This window comes from Drosophila serrata, unplaced genomic scaffold (genome assembly GCF_035046125.1).
Source record: "Drosophila serrata isolate PLE 108 unplaced genomic scaffold, ASM3504612v1 contig_376, whole genome shotgun sequence".
NCBI lineage: Eukaryota > Metazoa > Arthropoda > Insecta > Diptera > Drosophilidae > Drosophila > Drosophila serrata.
This window is the reverse complement of record NW_028257274.1, coordinates 2,297,205-2,316,270: the sequence shown is the minus strand read 5'-3', so window position 1 is coordinate 2,316,270 and position 19,066 is coordinate 2,297,205. Positions and strand designations below refer to the sequence as shown.

At 44.6% G+C, this 19,066-nt stretch overlaps 5 protein-coding genes across 5 annotated transcripts; 4 read left to right on the top strand and 1 right to left on the bottom strand.

Annotated features, from left to right (window-relative positions):
- The first annotated feature begins 466 nt into the window (after nucleotides 1–466).
- Nucleotides 467–2,367, top strand: LOC110189873 (CDK5RAP1-like protein). Its single transcript, XM_020960117.2, has one exon. It carries the CDS (start codon nucleotides 592–594, stop codon nucleotides 2,347–2,349), a length of 1,758 nt encoding a protein of 585 aa, XP_020815776.2. The 5' UTR covers nucleotides 467–591; the 3' UTR covers nucleotides 2,350–2,367.
- Nucleotides 2,339–3,438, bottom strand: Rrp46 (exosome complex component Rrp46). The gene is made up of 3 exons (XM_020960129.2): nucleotides 3,125–3,438; nucleotides 2,818–3,053; nucleotides 2,339–2,757 (listed from the first exon to the last, which is right to left on the bottom strand). The coding sequence occupies exons 1-3, from the start codon at nucleotides 3,231–3,233 to the stop codon at nucleotides 2,386–2,388; spliced, it is 717 nt and encodes a 238-aa protein (XP_020815788.2). The 5' UTR covers nucleotides 3,234–3,438; the 3' UTR covers nucleotides 2,339–2,385.
- A 50-nt stretch (nucleotides 3,439–3,488) lies between these two features.
- On the top strand, nucleotides 3,489–7,544 carry LOC110191360 (cytoplasmic aconitate hydratase-like). Its single transcript, XM_020962208.2, is given in 11 exon segments — nucleotides 3,489–3,628; nucleotides 3,691–3,783; nucleotides 4,404–4,573; nucleotides 4,637–4,852; nucleotides 4,908–5,418; nucleotides 5,479–5,579; nucleotides 5,636–5,752; nucleotides 5,811–6,465; nucleotides 6,527–6,780; nucleotides 6,782–7,246; nucleotides 7,310–7,544. Coding segments are annotated over 11 exon segments (2,700 nt in total). The 5' UTR covers nucleotides 3,489–3,621; the 3' UTR covers nucleotides 7,421–7,544.
- A 202-nt stretch (nucleotides 7,545–7,746) lies between these two features.
- On the top strand, nucleotides 7,747–12,657 carry Irp-1B (Iron regulatory protein 1B). Its single transcript, XM_020959000.2, has 10 exons — nucleotides 7,747–7,874; nucleotides 7,972–8,064; nucleotides 9,446–9,615; nucleotides 9,678–9,893; nucleotides 9,962–10,472; nucleotides 10,529–10,629; nucleotides 10,686–10,802; nucleotides 10,871–11,525; nucleotides 11,601–12,319; nucleotides 12,392–12,657. Exons 1-10 carry the CDS (start codon nucleotides 7,868–7,870, stop codon nucleotides 12,500–12,502), a joined length of 2,700 nt encoding a protein of 899 aa, XP_020814659.1. The 5' UTR covers nucleotides 7,747–7,867; the 3' UTR covers nucleotides 12,503–12,657.
- Nucleotides 12,658–14,241: 1,584 nt separating this feature from the next.
- Nucleotides 14,242–18,858, top strand: LOC110190413 (uncharacterized). Its single transcript, XM_020960881.2, has 7 exons — nucleotides 14,242–14,694; nucleotides 15,024–15,145; nucleotides 15,206–15,319; nucleotides 15,377–15,621; nucleotides 15,685–16,349; nucleotides 16,410–17,118; nucleotides 17,181–18,858. Exons 1-7 carry the CDS (start codon nucleotides 14,539–14,541, stop codon nucleotides 17,858–17,860), a joined length of 2,691 nt encoding a protein of 896 aa, XP_020816540.1. The 5' UTR covers nucleotides 14,242–14,538; the 3' UTR covers nucleotides 17,861–18,858.
- The last annotated feature ends 208 nt before the right edge of the window (nucleotides 18,859–19,066 follow it).

Sequence of the window (19,066 nt, the reverse complement as noted above, 5' to 3'; positions counted from 1 at the left end):
TTAACACGACCACGGTATAAGCTCATAATGAGGCCGAGGCTCATTTCTTACGGTCTGAGCCGTATTTTGGCCGGGTTTTGTCCTCAAATGTGCGGCCAGACGGACATCAGTTGGCTGCCTTTGAGTGTTTATCTGTGCAGGAAGACAGGATGCATTCTCTAGTTTTGGTTTGAGATATTTAAATTATTAATTAAGCCTCATTTTGCAGGGGATGTGTATTTATGATCTATTATAAATATATACTGTAGCTAGCCCTCAGACATCTAACTTAGCCACAATTATTGAGTAAAATTAGCTTAATGTTTTCTATCATTTTTTTTTTGTTTAGTATCTTTAACAAATTACCCAAGAAAAAATTACAAGAACGCAATTTTTATCAAATTTAAATTTAACGGCTGTTGAGTTCCCCAAAGACTATCGGCAGTTTTCGGAACTACACTTCCAGTCTAAGCCACCCAGCGGCAGAATTTGTCACTAATACACCCGCCTTTGTTATCGATAACTTGACCATCTGTTTAGTGTCATCTCTAAGACTTGCATAATTTTTAAAATTCATTCCCGATATTAAATCTGAATTAAAACATAAATACCATGAAACGGAGCTGCCGGGCGTTAATTCGCCACGTGCGGCATGCCTCCACCACTGCCCCCAAAGGAGCCACAACAGCTGCCGCCACCGTGTCAGGAGAAAACGTAAACAAGCCAGAGCCGGCTGCACGTGCCACATTTCTGGAGAGGATTCATCGTGGTCCCGGCCTCCAAGACTTCTTCGCGGTTAAACCCGCTGCCAGGCTGAAACTAAACGAAGAGGAGCCGGTGGACACCAGTGTTCCATACCTCAATGCCGTGGATTTCAATGGTCAAGGAAGGAAAGTGCACTTCGAAGTCTACGGCTGCCAGATGAACACCAACGACACAGAGGTGGTGTGGAGCATCCTGCAGAAGGAGGGTTACCAGCGGTGCCAAGAGCCCGAACAAGCAGATGTCATCATGCTGGTAACCTGCGCCGTGCGCGATGGAGCAGAGCAAAGGATTTGGAATCGATTGAAGCACCTGCGAGCAATGAAGAGCAAGCGTAGCCCAAGACGGCATCCCCTTCAGCTTACCCTCCTCGGCTGCATGGCGGAGAGGCTTAAGGAGCGTTTGTTGGAGCAAGAACAGTGCGTGGATGTGATCGCCGGTCCGGATAGCTACAAGGATTTGCCCAGACTGCTCGCCGTGTCCCGTCACTATGGCAATTCGGCCATCAATGTACTTCTCTCCCTCGATGAAACCTATGCGGATGTGATGCCAGTGCGATTAAACTCGGAATCACCCACAGCCTTTGTATCCATAATGCGAGGATGCGACAACATGTGCACCTACTGCATTGTTCCCTTTACCCGTGGACGTGAACGCTCCCGACCGCTAAAATCCATAGTAAACGAAGTCAAGGCCTTGGCGGAGCAGGGCGTAAAGGAGGTTACCCTGCTAGGTCAGAATGTCAACTCCTACCGGGACAGAAGTGCTGTGGAGGCCGGAGAAGAAACTAATGCCACTCCTGTGCCAGGTTTCAGCACCGTTTACAAACCCAAAAAGGGTGGAACTCCCTTTGCTGAGCTGCTGGAAGCCGTAGCCGAAGCTGTACCCGAGATGCGCATTCGTTTTACCTCCCCGCATCCAAAGGATTTTTCCGATGAGGTTCTACGTGTCATTCGAGATCGCCCGAATGTCTGCAAGCAGCTGCACTTGCCCGCGCAATCTGGAAATACTCACGTTTTGGAGAGGATGAGGAGAGGTTACAGCCGTGAAGCTTACTTCAAGCTGGTACAGCACATTAGAGAATTTCTTCCCAATGTGGGCCTCTCCAGTGACTTTATTTGCGGCTTTTGTGGAGAGACTGAGGAAGAGTTCCAGGACACAGTGACCCTTATCCAGCAGGTGCAGTACAACGTGGCCTATCTGTTCGCGTACAGCATGCGGGAGAAGACCACAGCCCATCGTCGCTACAAGGATGATGTGCCATTGAATGTAAAGAACGATCGGCTCAAGCGCATGGTGCTGGCCTTTCGAGAGGAAGCCACCAAGCTGCATCGTCTAATGGAGGGCCAGGAGCAGCTCATCCTCATAGAGGGCAAGAGCAAACGTTCGGACACGCACTGGTTCGGCCGCAACGATGCCAATATCAAAGTAATTGTGCCTGATATGAAATTGCCCACTGAACAAAGTGGGGGAGCAATTAAACCCATGACTGTGGGTGACTTTGTGGTGGCCCGAATTGACGAATCCAACTCCCAGGTGCTCAAGGGAACTCCCCTTCAGATCAGCAGCATAGGCAACTTTCACAGAAAACGGGAGCTTACGCAATAAATCAAACTTTAATTGTAACTTATTCTGTGGTTTACATCACGCCTCCATTGATTCCGGCTGCTCCTTCACCTTTTCCGCTATCGCTTCGGTCCTGCCATGGTACTTTGCTATCTGGCTGCGATAGAAGTTGAAGATCTCCGTTGTGACGGATCGGCACAGGCACTCGATATCATTAAACTGGGCGATTTTAAAGGATCCCTTGGTCTGCACCATCAACAGGTCTCCGTTGACGGAATCGAAGGCGAATGTGAAGCTGGCGCGTTGGTGAAGCGTCTCACTCTGGTCTGGATCCAGGACATAATCTCCCTGTTCGTTGATGATGCAGTGAACCGCGGCAAAGCTGTACTTCAGGGGCAGGCCACCAATGATCATGGCTAGGCAGGCGGAATTCACGGCACAGGCATCGATCTGTTGGAGAAATCTTAGTTATAATTGAGATTATACATAGACTAGAGCTAGAGCTCCTACACTGCCACGATCCTCCAGCTCCTGGACCTGCACCGACATCTTGGAACGCGGATGGGCCTCGGCTAGGACTGCCAGCTCCAGTATATCCCGTATGGTTGACTCTCGAATGCGATCCTTCACCTGGGGAAGTCCCGCCTTTGGCCGGTAATTGCACTCCAGATAGCAGCCATCTATGCTCAGGTTCTGGGTTTTCACCTCGATGGGTCCCAGCACGGCGGCTATTACCACTGTGGCACCTAGAAACGTTTAAGAACCGGACAACTCTTTTGAAGATTGCTCAATTACAAAAGCCGGCACAGAGACAAACCCTGACTGAACATCACAGAGCCATCGCAGCGGGATAAAGGATTGAACTCGCAGTTCATCTGGCGCAGCTGATCCTTGGGCACGTCCATTTTCTCCGGTAAATTCATCATATTTTGTTTAATTTCAAGAAATACAACGTGCGCGTGGGAAAAATAATGTTAAATCTGTTTATATAAGAATACCAAAGAAATTTAAAAACATTCGTGGATTTTCTAAATTGTTTATCAACGGTCACACTACGCAAAGCGGTGAAATTATCGATAAACAGTAAAACTATGGCGGGTCTTTAAAAGGTGATGTGATACAATGGAAATCGAATGTTTTCAATCACTATTATCTCAAATTGAGCTTTAAGTTTTTTTCATATCTTAAACCTGCTCAATCGTAGAAAATGCGCGTTACCATCGATCGTACATAAGAGTCGTTGCTGCTCCTTGAACGGAGCAAGTTCAGTAAAGTAGCTATAAAGTGAAAATTAAAATTAAAAACAGCACAAATATGTCTGGTAAGCTATAAAAATAAACTTAAAGAAGATATGTTCCGTTTATAATTTTTATAATCTTACAGGGTCAAATCCATTTGCCAAGTTCCAGAAACAATTTATTCTGTGTGGAACTACCTACAAATATTTTGATTTGGCGTCGATTGATAGCAAATACAGTAAGTAGTTTGTTTAAAAACAAGTTTAGTTATTTAGAAATATTTTAGTAAAAGCTTTTTAATTAAGAATCTGTATTAAAAGTTTTAGTCGGGACATAGGAGCTCAGTGAGTGTAAAGCTAATAATTATTTATTTATATTGAGTGTATTCATATTGATTGCTTAATTTTTTCCAACAATAAGAAAGAGTTATATTTTTTCTCTTAATTTATTTGTGTTTGCTTAACTTACTACTTATATTTCTGAACGTTAATTTTACGTTTTAAGCCTTTTCCTGTTTATAAGGACAATCAATTAAACAAGATTTTCCATTAATTGATTTAAATTATATAATTATATAGTTATCTCTTGACCATTGGCAACATTAAGCATTTGCCCATCATGGAATCCTCCATTCAAACAAAACACCTAATTTTTTGCGATAACGATTCGCGTGGCTCTCTAGTAAGTGCAGTAGTTCTCAGTTATCAGCTATCAGCTACAGGTGACGTATGAGCTCATTTATTGGGAGCTGTGGAATATTTCAATGGGAGTGATAAGGTGCACTCTTCAGGGGTTTCCTCAATGGATATGGTGTCTGGTGAAATTGTGGTTTCTATAAAAAGTTCTATCAAAATTCAGGTCAGCTGCCCTACTCGATCCGTGTGCTCTTGGAGTCTGCCGTGCGAAATTGTGATAACTTCCAAGTTACCGAGAAGGATGTAAAGAGCATCCTGAACTGGACGCCGGACATCAAGCAGGGATCCAACGATGTGGAGGTCCCCTTTAAGCCTGCCCGTGTGATTCTCCATGTAAGTTAATGTGCCCAGCTGATACCAGTCATACCTCTCATAATATTAATAATATTATTATAGGACTACAATGGAGTTCCTGTCATGGTGGATATTGCTGCCATGAGGGAGGCTGTCTTGAAGCTTGGCGGTGATCCCGAGAAAGTGAATTCCATCTGTCCTTCGGTGATGGTGATAGATCACTCAGTGCCGGTGGAGTTTGCCCGGTCTGCGGATGCCATGGCCAAGAACCTGGCTGTTGAGTTCCAAAGGAACAAGGAGAGGTTTACCTTTTTAAAGGTAATTGTCATATCAACTTTTAAATTAAAAATTTTAATACCATTTCCTCTTTTAGTGGGCTGCCAGTGCCTTCAATAACATGATCTGCGTGCCACCTGGTTCTGGTATAATTCATCAGATAAATTTGGAGTACTTATCCCATGTAGTTGTGGAGGATGAAGCCGCCGATGGCTCCAAGATCCTGTATCCCGACAGTTCTATGGGCACTGATTCCCACACCACGATGATTAATGGACTTGGAGTCTTGGGCTGGGGCGTGGGTGGAATTGAGGCAGAGGCCGTGATGCTGGGACAAGCCATTTCCATGGTATTACCCGAAGTTATTGGCTACAAGTTGGTGGGTAAACTTCACCCGCTGGTTACCTCCACCGACGTGGTGCTGACCATTACCAAGCATCTGCGTCAGCTGGGTGTGGTCGGCAAGTTCGTGGAGTTCTACGGTCCCGGAGTGGCGGAACTCAGTCTGGCAGACAGGGCTACGATCAGTAATATGTGTCCGGAGTACGGAGCCACCATTGGCTTCTTTCCAGTGGATGAGAACACGCTCAGCTATATGAGGCTATCAAGTTAGTTTGGTTATTCAGAATGCAAAAATAGATATAAATATAATACCGAATCTGTTTCAGATCGCTCGGAGAAAAAGATCGACGTCATAAGGCAGTACTTAAAGACTACGCAGCAGTTCCGGGACTATGCTGACCCAACCCAAGATCACAAGTACACACAGGTTTGCAGCAACAGATCCTTGATTTAATTCTTAAACTAATATCATAAATATTTTAGGAAGTCACCTTGGATCTAGCTACAGTGGTTTGCTCAGTTTCGGGTCCCAAGCGTCCTCATGATAGAGTTTCTGTTTCAGACATGCCAGAAGATTTTAAGTCTTGTCTGTCCAGTCCTGTAAGTATTCACTAATTTCAGAGATTAAGTAAATACTAATATTCCTTGGTTACCTTAGGTGGGCTTCAAGGGTTATGCCATTGCGCCAGAGGCTTTAAAGGATGTTGGAGTATTACATTGGGACGATGGAAAGACCTACCATCTCCATCACGGATCCGTGGTAATTGCTGCCATTACATCCTGTGCAAACACCTCGAATCCCTCGGTGATGCTTGGTGCCGGTCTTTTGGCCAAGAAGGCGGTAGAGAAAGGATTAGATGTTATGCCCTACATCAAGACCTCGGTGTCCCCTGGTTCAGGAGTGGTTACCTACTACCTAAAGGAGTCTGGCGTCATACCCTACCTTGAGAAGTTGGGCTTCAACATTGTAGGCTATGGCTGCATGACCTGCAGTGGCAACTCTGGACCACTCCACGAGAAAGTGGTTAATGCCATCGAGGGTAAAAACCTGGTCTGCGCTGGAGTTCTCTCTGGCAACCGAAACTTCGAGGGTCGCATTCATCCGAATACTAGAGCCAACTATCTGGCCAGTCCTTTGCTGGTCATCGCCTATGCCATCGCCGGACGAGTGGACATTAACTTCGAGAAGGAGCCGCTGGGCGTGGATGCCAATGGAAAAAATGTGTTCCTGCGGGATATCTGGCCAACTCGATCCGAGATCCAGGAAGTGGAGAACAAGTATATAATTCCCTCCATGTACCAGGACACGTACGGTAACTAAACATATTCTCTATACTTATATAGATATATACTTACCATCCTTCCCCTCTTCAGGCAAGATCGAACTGGGCACTGAGGAGTGGCAGTCGCTACAGGTGCCCCATGGCAATCTTTTTTCCTGGAACCCTGACTCCACCTACATTAAATGTCCACCCTTTTTCGATGGCATGACCCGCGAAGTGCCCAAGCTGAAGGACATTGAGAAGGCTCGCTGTCTGCTACTGCTGGGTGACTTTATCACCACGGATCATATCTGTCCTGCAGGAGCTATTGCCAGGACCTCGCCGGCAGCACGTTACCTTGCCGATCAGAAATGTGACAGCGCGAGACTTTAACACCTATGGCACTCGTCGTGGTCACGACGGCGTCATGTCACGCGGAGCCTTTGGAAATATTCGATTGGTAAACAAATTGGTTGACAAGACTGGACCTCGCACTCTGCACTTTCCCAGCCTGGAGGAGCTGGACATTTTCGATGCGGCCGAGCTGTATCGTGAGGAGGGAATTCCTCTGATTTTGGTGGCTGGCAAAGATTATGGCAGCGGCAGCTCTCGGGATTGGGCCGCCAAAGGTCCGCATATGCTTGGCATCAAGGCTATTATTGCCGAGTCCTTTGAAAGTATTCATCGCTCCAATTTGGTGGGCATGGGCATAATCCCACTGCAGTTTCTGCCAGGACAGAGTGCCGAAACATTGAAACTTAATGGTCAAGAGGTTTACAATATCCTTTTGCCAGAAAGTGGCTTGAAACCGGGACAGAAGATTCAGGTTAAGGTGAGTAAGATCTATTATTATTAGGATTTATTAATTCATTTATTTTGTATGCTTGATTTCCAGGCTAATGGGACTGCTTTTGAAACTATTCTGCGCTTTGACACTGATGTGGACATCACTTATTACAGAAACGGAGGCATCTTGAACTACATGGTTCGGAAAATGCTTTCGTAGTTGGCCTAGATGTTAAATGTTCTTTATTTTGCATCTTAAATTCTAAAATCAGACAAATTTATTACGAAATTTCAGTCCAAAATGTCTTATAAAGCTGCAACTTAAATGGTTTTTATATAATATATTTCTTTTTAATTATTTAATCTAATTAATTACCTTTAGGAGTTATATTTTTTATACTCTTTTCATTTGTGAACAACATTTTGACCTTTATTGTTTATTTATAACTTAAATTAATGTCCTGGCTTCTCTTAGTTCTTCGTTTAAAAGCCCGCGCTCAGAAAACAACCTCTCGCCAACTTATCGATAATGGCAAGTTTTCAGCCCTGGCGTTATCGATAAAATACCAAAAAGCTGGTCAAGTTTCAATCCGACGACAGACTCGCTTCTCCAATCAGTTTCTAGCTTTGCTCGTCCGCAACAAGTTCAGTAAAGTGTCCCAATAAGATGTCAGGTGGGTGCAACATCCGGAGAACCGAATCCGAAGAAGAACTTCAACCTGATCCCGATGTCCTGCGGCTTACATAACACATCTCTCCTCCCCCCCACAGGCGCCAATCCCTTTGCTCAGTTCGAGAAAACTTTCTCGCAGGCCGGCACCACATACAAGTACTTTGACCTCGCCTCCATCGACAGCAAATATGGTAAGTCCAGTGGCTATATAAGATCTCTAGCCCATAAGTGGGGCGGGGCAGTGTCGACGTGGTATCTCCAAATAACTTGCATTAACTAGAAATTTTTGGGTAGGAATTTAACCTGTTGAAACTGGAGTTTAACCCTAAAAGTTGAAAAAATAAAATAAAACGAATGAACACCTTAATTTGCAAGTCGAAGCAGTGTCAATGGGAAGGTGCTGCTTGCCGCCTTAAGTGAATTTTTTCAATAGTTTCCATAGCGAAGCGACTGCAAGCTCGTCTCGCGCCGAAAGCGAAAGTTATCACCGATGGATGATTGGGGCTCCAAATGGGGCTCGTCTACCGGTGATAACGATTCATTGTGTGTGACTCTATGGATTTTAATTCGTATTATTAATGTTACGTGCCCACACACACTTATCGCCAAAAATCTGATGTTTTCGGGGGTCGTGTGGTCCGGTCGGCGCTTTGGGGCTTCCTAAAAGTGGCGTGGAATCTTTTCACTGGAGCAGCGCGTGTCCAAGCATCCGGGGGTCGAGTCGCGTCTAAGGTGAGGGTTTTTCTTTAATGGCCACTACACATATAGTATATAGTATAGTGCCTCCTCCTATCAGTCGGTACCCATCATTGAGTTCTAAGCAAACGCAATCATTGTGCTTCATGATAACAGGTGGTGGCTATGGGTGTTATCTCAGAAAGCAAGTACAGGGGGAACCTCTATAAGACGGACTTCGTATAAGAACAGAAAGGAAGCTTTGGGGAACCGAAATTTCTATACCATTGCACAGAAAATCCATCATAACTCAGTCAAAAATTAATTAATTTCCAATCGGAAAAATCTGCATACCTAATAAAAAATTAAAATTTTTATCAAATTTTGACCTTTTAAAAAATTAAAATTTTTATCAAATTTTGAAAAAATTTGTCAAATTTGTTTTTTATCTAACATAGTTAGATCGACTTTTGATGCTGATCAAGAATATATATAATATATATGATCGGAAATGACTCCTTCACTGTATGGCAAGCTTCTGACTAAAATTATAATACCGTACAAGGGTATAAATATTAACCTTAGAATGACTTGTATCTAAAGATTATCTATATTTAACAGCTTGAATTAAGGCAAGTAACTATCAGTAAATTGATTTTAATCACGCAATTTGATAAAATGGCTTTTCATACATGTTTACTACATCATGATTTGCGAAACTTTATCTCTCTTCACTGACAAATAATACCTATTGATATGATACAGTACCTTGTTTTTATAATTGATACAAAAGGGTTAAATAAAAGGTGTTTTTAAGAACGATTCTTGCGAGGTTTTACTGTACTATATTTGTGATAAAGTGTAATAATTAATTCCTCATTATTTCCCCCTAAACAGATCAACTTCCGTACTCGATCCGTGTGCTCTTGGAGTCAGCGGTGCGAAACTGTGACAACTTCCATATCCTAGAGAAGGATGTGCAGAGCATTTTGGGTTGGTCGCCTGCCCTCAAGCAGGGTTCCAACGATGTGGAGGTGTCCTTCAAGCCCGCTCGTGTGATCCTACAGGTAAGCTTCAAACATAATCTTCACAACTAAGATACCTTATTCATTTAAGATTTATCTTTTAGGACTTCACTGGCGTCCCTGCTGTTGTGGACTTTGCCGCCATGCGTGACGCTGTCTTGGATTTGGGCGGTGATCCCGAGAAAATCAATCCCATCTGCCCCGCTGACTTGGTCATTGATCACTCGGTCCAGGTGGACTTTGCCCGTGCTCCTGATGCTCTGACCAAGAACCAGACTCTGGAGTTTGAGCGCAACAAGGAGCGCTTCACCTTCCTGAAGGTCGGTTTACCTTTCACAAAACTATTTAGGAGATGTGTCATAGATTTGATATATTCTTTTGATTTCAGTGGGGAGCCAAGGCCTTCAACAACATGCTTATTGTGCCACCCGGCTCTGGCATTGTCCATCAGGTGAATCTGGAGTACTTGGCCCGTGTGGTGTTCGAAAACGATACCACTGACGGATCCAAGATCTTGTATCCCGACAGTGTGGTGGGCACTGATTCCCATACCACGATGATCAACGGCCTGGGAGTCTTGGGTTGGGGTGTGGGTGGAATCGAAGCGGAGGCCGTGATGCTGGGACAGTCCATCTCTATGCTGCTGCCAGAGGTTATTGGCTACAAGTTGGTGGGAAAACTGAGCCCGCTGGTCACCTCCACCGATCTGGTGCTGACCATCACCAAGCATCTGCGTCAGCTGGGTGTGGTGGGCAAGTTTGTGGAGTTCTACGGTCCCGGAGTAGCCGAGCTCAGCATTGCGGACAGGGCTACGATTAGTAACATGTGTCCGGAGTATGGAGCTACTGTGGGCTATTTCCCCATCGATGAGAATACTCTTGGCTACATGAAGCAGACGAGTAAGTTGAATCTGTAATCTCTTTAAGGTTCCTTCTTAATGTCTTGTTTACTTCAGATCGCTCGGAGAAGAAGATTGACATCATTCGTCAGTATCTTAAGGCCACTCAGCAGCTGCGCAACTATGCCGATGCTGCTCAAGATCCCAAGTTCACCCAGGTACACAATTCACGAACCCTATAGGATTCACCTTATCATTCAAACTCCTTTAACAGAGCATCACCTTGGATCTGGCTACAGTAGTCACCTCCGTCTCGGGTCCCAAGCGTCCTCACGATCGCGTTTCCGTCTCTGACATGCCCCAAGACTTCAAGTCCTGCCTGACTAATCCCGTAAGTTTAAACTACATTGTTAATTCTTTAGTTTAAATCATTTCTAAAAATTTAATTCCTTTTCTTAGGTGGGCTTCAAGGGCTTTGCCATTGCTCCGGAGGCTCAGGCCGCCTTTGGTGAGTTCCAGTGGGACGATGGCAAGACCTACAAGCTGCAGCACGGATCCGTGGTCATTGCTGCAATCACATCCTGCACTAATACTTCGAATCCCTCGGTGATGCTGGGTGCCGGTCTGCTGGCCAAGAAGGCGGTGGAGAAGGGCTTAAACATCCTGCCCTACATCAAGACATCCCTTTCCCCTGGCTCCGGTGTGGTGACCTACTACCTGAAGGAGTCTGGCGTTATTCCCTATCTGGAGAAGCTGGGCTTTGACATTGTGGGATACGGCTGCATGACCTGTATTGGAAATTCTGGTCCCCTCGAGGAGAACGTGGTGAACACCATCGAAAAGAACGGCCTCGTCTGCGCTGGAGTTCTCTCTGGCAACCGAAACTTTGAGGGTCGCATTCATCCGAATACCAGAGCCAACTATCTGGCCAGTCCTTTGCTGGTCATTGCTTATGCCATTGCTGGACGAGTGGACATTGACTTCGAGAAGGAGCCGCTGGGCGTGGATGCTAATGGAAAGAATGTGTTCCTGCAGGACATCTGGCCAACCCGATCCGAGATCCAGGAAGTGGAGAACAAGCACGTGATCCCTGCCATGTTCCAGGAAGTGTATAGTGAGTTTTTAAATTAAATCAAATCACTGCTTTATTTTAAATGCATAAATACCTTTTAATTCCTTTCTTCCACAGGCAAGATCGAGCAGGGCTCCCAAGACTGGCAGACACTTCAGGTGTCCGAGGGCAAGCTCTTCTCCTGGAGCGCCGACTCCACCTACATTAAGCGTCCTCCCTTCTTTGAGGGCATGACCCGGGATCTGCCAAAGCTGCAGAGCATCCAGAAGGCACGCTGCCTGCTCTTCCTGGGCGACTCTGTGACCACGGATCACATCTCGCCGGCCGGATCTATTGCCAGGACCTCGCCCGCCGCCCGATTCCTTGCTGAACGTAACATCACGCCCAGGGACTTCAATTCGTACGGATCGAGACGTGGCAACGATGCCATCATGTCCCGCGGCACTTTCGCCAATATCCGTCTGGTGAACAAACTGGTCACCAAGACCGGACCCCGCACCGTGCACATTCCCAGTCAGGAGGAACTGGACATCTTCGATGCTGCCGAGCGGTATCGTGAGGAGGGAACCCCTCTTGTGTTGGTCGTGGGTAAGGATTATGGTAGTGGCAGCTCCCGGGATTGGGCCGCCAAGGGTCCCTTCCTGTTGGGCGTGAAGGCGGTGATTGCGGAATCGTACGAGCGGATCCATCGCTCCAATCTGGTGGGCATGGGCATCATCCCGCTGCAGTTCCTGCCGGGACAGAGTGCCGAGACCCTGAATCTGAATGGTCGCGAGGTCTACAATATTGCGCTGCCAGAGAGTGGCCTAAAGCCGGGTCAGAAGATCCAGGTGGAGGTAATATATATATCGAAAATCTTGACTACACTCGGAGTTGTTCTAAAACCTTCTTGAATATCTAATTTTCAGGCTGATGGCACCGTTTTCGAGACCATCCTGCGATTTGACACCGAGGTGGACATCACTTACTATAAGAATGGCGGCATTCTGAACTACATGATCCGCAAGATGCTCTCTTAAGCATCTCATATATCATATTATTTGTACTATATTCCAATTGCATTTCTACACTGTAAATTGTAGTCCCCTAAGTTTTTAGTTTGTGGCGGTGCTTCCCAAAAAAACAACCTGGTCAAACCAATAAAGTAAGCCCTAATCTTGGAATCCAATTAAAATGAGGGACTGTAGATGTATTAAAAAAAAATCGCTAGTTATATTGAAAGCAATTTTAATGTAAAATTAAACCTTAAATCACATTTATCTCTTTAAATAGCCCCCTTTGCTGATAGAATTTCGCTCTTATGAGATAAACAAAGCCCAGTGATGAGGATAAAAAAATTGTGACAAAACTGAACTGTGTGTATCCCATAAATTGAAACCGGGGGCAGTCGATAGGTCCTTTAAGGACTAACACTGAACTCGGATTCGGTTCTAGGCTGCTTACAAAAGAGCTATCTAAAAGAAACAGCAACTGTGATATGAGAAAGATACTGGGGGTAAAATCACGGCTACTATTTCCTTAGATAACTCGATATAAATTCAGGACGCGATCGAGACTTCCGAGGCACTTTTCACATTGTTCACCACCAATCGCGACACCTTCAAACCAAGAACTAAAACCTGAGAGTTGGAGCCACGGAGCTCTTATAAGCACGGGCAGCGTTCAATGGCCGCTGCCAGCGCATCAGGTTTCCTCCTGGATCGTCGATGGCTGATCGGTAGCTCCACACTCCGCTCCGTTCTGACTTTCCACTCTTCACAAAAATCGCTGATCCCTGCAATTGGCTTTCTGCTGTTGATTTTTTTTCTGACATGCTCGACATTTTTATGCCGAAATGCCAAAATTTCCCAGTTCTTGGTGCTCTGGTGCGCTTGCTGCACTTTGTCCAGCTCCTAAGCCCTCGGCGCACTGAACCCAACATTAATGGAGGGTTGGGTATCGGTGGGGGTTATAGTGAGTTCTCCGGTGGCTTCCGCAACCGAATTGACCCACAAAAGCCATCGGTGGGGTCAATGAACATGCAGTCACGTTGCCACATATATGAAACGCACTAAATTTTTGGGTCAGCTAGAAGAGGGCTTTTATTTTATTTGATAATTGCAAAAATATCACCTCGATTTACTCAATTAAAAAAAAATTAATTCAATTTAAAATGAGGTTTGATTAGGAATTAAAATTTAGCTTAGTTTTCATTTAATTTGTGTTGAAATAAGAGTAGTTTTGTTCTATGTAAGAATTTCAATTCATTTCAATTTACTCAACTAAAAAAAATTAATTCAATTTAAATAGATTTGATAACAATTACACTTTAATTCAGTCTAAATGTACATTTTGTTGAAATAATAATTGTTTTCCCTAATTATTTAGCTTAATGCATTTTAATATAAACATTTCAAAAGTTTAAGAAATAGTATTGAAAATTTTATTAGTTTTGCGAGTAAAATCTCTTTTATTTTTATTTATTAACAACAGATCAAATATAAACATTTAAAGATAATATATAACATAATATGTAATGCGTAACATTGATAAGCCAATATTCTGATTTAAATTCCAATTTTATTATTCTTTTCAGGAACATAAAAACTTTGTAAATTTCTATGAGTGAAAATTATTTTTAAACTTGAAATCTACAACTAACTTAAAAAACAAAAAACTAAAATTGAAAATTTAAAAATTCTTATATTCTTCTTATATTCCCTCTGAACTATTTTAAATTTCGCGCTTAAAACCAATCGATAACCGGCAACCGGTGCCCGTTGCATATGTTCGTTGGCTTAGTCTGGTCACACCGCCGGCAAATATTCGCAAAAGAGAAAAAAGTTGTAGTTAAAATTCAGTTTATTTATAACGAAAAAGTGATGGTGCTGTAATTAAGGTCAACTCAGGCAATGGATTAGGGACAGCTGAGTCCGATGAGCACCACAGCCGCCACTTGCCAACAGCTGCGGAGGCGCTAGGAGCCCAGGACCTAGGGGCTTTTCCCCCGAGGAGGAAAGGAGAAATAAGAAAAAAGGAATTACATTAAGTCTGATTTTGGAAAAAGTGAATTGAAATGGACGTCGAGTCGCTATCAGGAGTGTCCTCTGACGAGGATGATATCTCCACAATGGACAGCTCTGACGAGTCTGCGGAGGAACCGGCCCGTGGAGCCACCCCAGCCTTTGGGGCCAGGACACGGAATCTGGTGCAGATGCTGTACGACAGGGAAGTGAGTATTGATCAATTGGGGGTAAATTATTATACAGATCTTGACTAGAGATTGCTATTGTGAACCTTTAGAAGTCAAGGACACAAGAGAAATTTGGGATTTCGAGGGTTATTCCTTTGTACTCGATGTGTTTGCAACCCCATAAAGTACTTTTGTGGAATAATCCTCATCCCTGCTTTATTCTTCTTTCTCTGAATGATCTTAAGTTGACCGAGTATGACCTCTGACCTACTTTTTAATGCCATCCCTATTCGATTGATTTTTTATTAATTAAATATCCATTTTTAAGCGTATTTATTCCTTAATATTTCCCTGTGATCTTTTCTCAGCGCACTGGCTTCTTCTCTGGTTCTTCACGCGCCTGCCAAAAGCCACAGCTTCCCTACGACAGAGTGCCAAATAGGTTAAAGCTCTACCTCAAAGACGTATTGGCCAGCAACGTGATGGAGGGGTAAGCATCGATTAAGCGAATGACATTTGATTACCTTTTAAGTTGGGTTTCCATTGGCAGGCACATATTCATGGGACTGACAGCCTGTGGCCAGTATATGCTTAGCCACCGGGTGGTGTGCAATGACAGCTCCTCGCTTAACCATTACTCCTTTAATGTGGGCTACAAGTACACGTAAGTTATAGCTTATTAAAAGGTTTCCTCTTACTAAACATGATTTTTCCCCTGCAGACTCTATTTCTGGCTGTTTCAACCCCACAAGCATCTACGCTACTTTTTCTCCCGACGTCTATTCGACGACCATGTGGTGGACAACATCAAGACTGTTAGTATGACGCAGTGGAAGAATGCCCAGCATCAGATATTAGTCATCCATGGAGCTGCCACTGAAGAGGGCGAGGACAGCTACATCACATACGTAAAAGTTCCTAAACTGGGTTGTTTGGAGTGCAAGAAACTCAACGACGACGGTCCATGTGGGTGTCATCATCATCACAAATACGAATAAGACCAATTATAATAGTTATTCTCTTTACCAGATTCCTTTTATAATGCGCACTGCCTGAACTGTCACTTGACTGTGCACACCAAGTACTCCTCGATTGAATCGGATCCTGTATTCGAGCCGAAAATCAATCTTCTCTGTCCGGAGCGCATCCTGATCATCTCCAATGGTTTTATGCACATGCTGCGCATCGATGTGGACACGCCGGCCGTGACCTCAAGCAGCAGCAACGTCAGCAGCTACCTACCCCAGCAGAACATGATTCTGCCCAGTCTTCAAACTCCGGCTCAATCAATGCCGTCACCATCCTTCCTGCTGCCGAGAACTCTGCTCTCCAGCGAAGAGGATCGTGCTTCGGCTGCCTTTACAGCTTCGGGATCGGAAGCGGAGTCTGGCAGCGAACAGAGCGTTGTGGCTCGCATCATAGCTGACTTCAGTGACATTGAAACCGAGATGTCGCAGCGCTCTAACAATAATAACAACGAGGTGCCAACGGTTGGCAGTAACTGCTGCTCTCCCAGAGCGTATGAGCGGCTTATCTTTACGCCACACTCCAGTCCCAGCAGCCTAACCCTGCCAGAGACCACGTTGCCGGTAACTAAACCAACTAATATCAACGAAGCTAGTCAGTCGCGCAGACGCAACCAGCGGATAGTGACCAAATCCTATCGCAACGGCATAACTACCATAGACTTGCAGGTAAACTTTACTCGCTTTCCTTGAAATCTTTGAGTTCTATACATAATTCTCCTCCCACAGAGCACGCCCAGTTCGAGTTCCATGACTGATAAATCCAATGCCTACGAGTTCTCCGAGGACAACGAGAAGTACGAGAAGATCTCCACGTTCCGCAAACGTCGGCTGGCAGAAAAGAAATACGAGTTCTCGGAGGACAACTCGGAGAACATTATACCCTTTACGAAGGTCCGGCTAGCGGGTCGGGCTTTTAATTCCTCGGCCACCAGTTCTGCGGCTCGCAGCTTTTCGCATCGCTTTTCACCAACGGCTCACTTCTTTCACAATTCGCCCTGCGCCTCGCCATCCTCTTCGCCACATCCCTCCTCGCAGCCGGCCCAGACGCCGCCGCATCTGGGATTCCGCTCTCCTCCTTCCAGCTCTATGCTGATGCGCTCCCCCAGTCGAAATGCTAATACTGCATCTCAAATCTTCAATCAGAAGTCGCCGCCCCTTTCGCAGGCCACTCAACAAATGCTCAGCTACAAGCCGGTGGGTCCGCTGGGAGCTCTATCACCGCTCCAAGTGACCATGACTAAGCGGTTTGAAATTGGCGGCTCCATGTCGCCCAATGCCGGCCTGTCGTTTCTGTCGCCGCGACGCGAGGAGCCACGCATCGTGGAGATGCCGATGCAAGGCGGCGTGATGCCAGAGAAGCCGGTGTGCACCAAGAAGCTATGTCGTCGCTATGTGGAGGAGGATGACGCCACCTCGGTGATTACTAGCGAAGAAGGTGAGTATAAATATATTTTGAGTAGTAATAGAAGTTGAATAAAATCTATTGATCTCTCGCAGACGATTGCATATCGCCGGGATATCACACTTCGCTGCCCATGGAGGTGCACGGTTCTTGCTACTCAGAGATGCAGATGATATCGCAGGCCTCCTACCAGCGCCTGCGTGCAAGCAGTAGCAGCGTGGTAATCACCCAGCACTCGTTCGACCTGGAGACCTTTACATACTACGTAATAAGCATGCTATGCCAGAAGCACCAGAAGATGTACAACGTCTTCTACGACTGGGCATATGAGGTGATCAGTGTCTGCCCCCTCAGCCAGACGATTGGCTGCCTGCTGGTGGCACAGTTTTCGGCTAGGGATCATCCACTGGCCAACTGTCTGCATTGCACCGGACGGATGGATTGTGTATTCCACAACCGGCAGTATGAGTGCCGCATCCTATTCACCTGGAACACGGAGAGTGGCCAATGGCAGGTGCTCGACTACGGCGAACTCATGGAGACGCACGAGCAGTTCAGTCCACTGAAACGGCTGGGCAAGGCCCGCCTAACGTTCGCTCAGGTGGCCAGGAAGATGGGACAAGAGATGGCCGACAGTCTGAGGCTCAATCTCCCCGATTACGCCTCGAATTTGCGCGTGCTCAACTCAGATATACGAAAGTCCAAGGCTTACATAAGCGACCTCGATAACATGGTGGAGTTTCACTTGAAGCGCACACCCCAGGGAACTATCTAAAAACTTTGCTTAAAGGGCTGGGCACTGAACAGGATAAAAGGTTGTTTTCTTTTAAAAGTAAAAGATGGACTCAAATGTTCTTAAAAAACCAAAGTTAAATGTGACTTAGAAAAGAGAGTTTATGGCTTACCTAAAAACTTAGTTGCAAAGAATCTTCCGGTGATACTTGTTAATTTATTTGCCTCTTTTAGTTGTTCCTTTTTATAATTTTTTTTAAACTTACATTGTTTTACAAATTTTAATATTTTTTTATATTCTCTGTTTTAGCTTTTTTTTTTAAACCAAAAGATGTTTGCAAATAATTTGTTTATTAGAAAACATGAACTCAATTTTTAAGACCCTTTATCGGCCACAAATAACTTTGGGAACAACCAGCTTTTACCTTAAGGTAAAGACATCTTGTATCAGTGTCTATTTAGTTGTAAGACACTCGCTAAGGTTGCGCTCTTATCTAGTTCAGTTCTAAACACAACAAATCGTGTGCTGTATTTAGTTTTTAGTTTACAAAAAAAATCATACCTTAATAAGTGCAACGAAACGCTTTTCAAAACGGTTGAAACGCGTCTTCATCTCGACTGAAGTCATTTAAGAGAACCTTGAATCTAGCTGTAAGATCCTGCTCATACTTAAACACGCGATTATCTCGTACATATACTTTTTGATATTCGGGACTTCGATTTGACTATTGACTCTACTATTAGTTAGCAACACATTTCGATATTCGGTACTAGTTATTGCAGTATCTTATTAGTTAGTCGCGTCAAAAAATATACAAGTTTAATAATCGAACGAAAGACCTACTATACATAAACATATATATATATATATTGGTATATATTGAAGCAAAATATTCTTTCGCCAGTTAAAAGTCCTAAAATAAAATAAAATGCTGGCTCAAATACAAGACAACCTAACTATGAAAAAGCAAAGTGTCTCCATTGCTTATTATGGAGTAAAAATAAACCAGATATTCGCTGCAATTAAGCGAGTTCCAGAAATACTTTAATCTCTAATTAAATACTTACGGTTTATCCAGCAGGTTCCACACATGGAGTGTAAGGATGATCAAACTCTACAAACCCATCGACCGGCATTAAAAAAATTGTCAGAATAATGGAAGTAATTTAAACAAATGCGTTATAATTAAAAAGGCTACTATGGCAGTTATAGTAAAAGCCCTTGAACCGCCTCATCGAGAACCTTTCC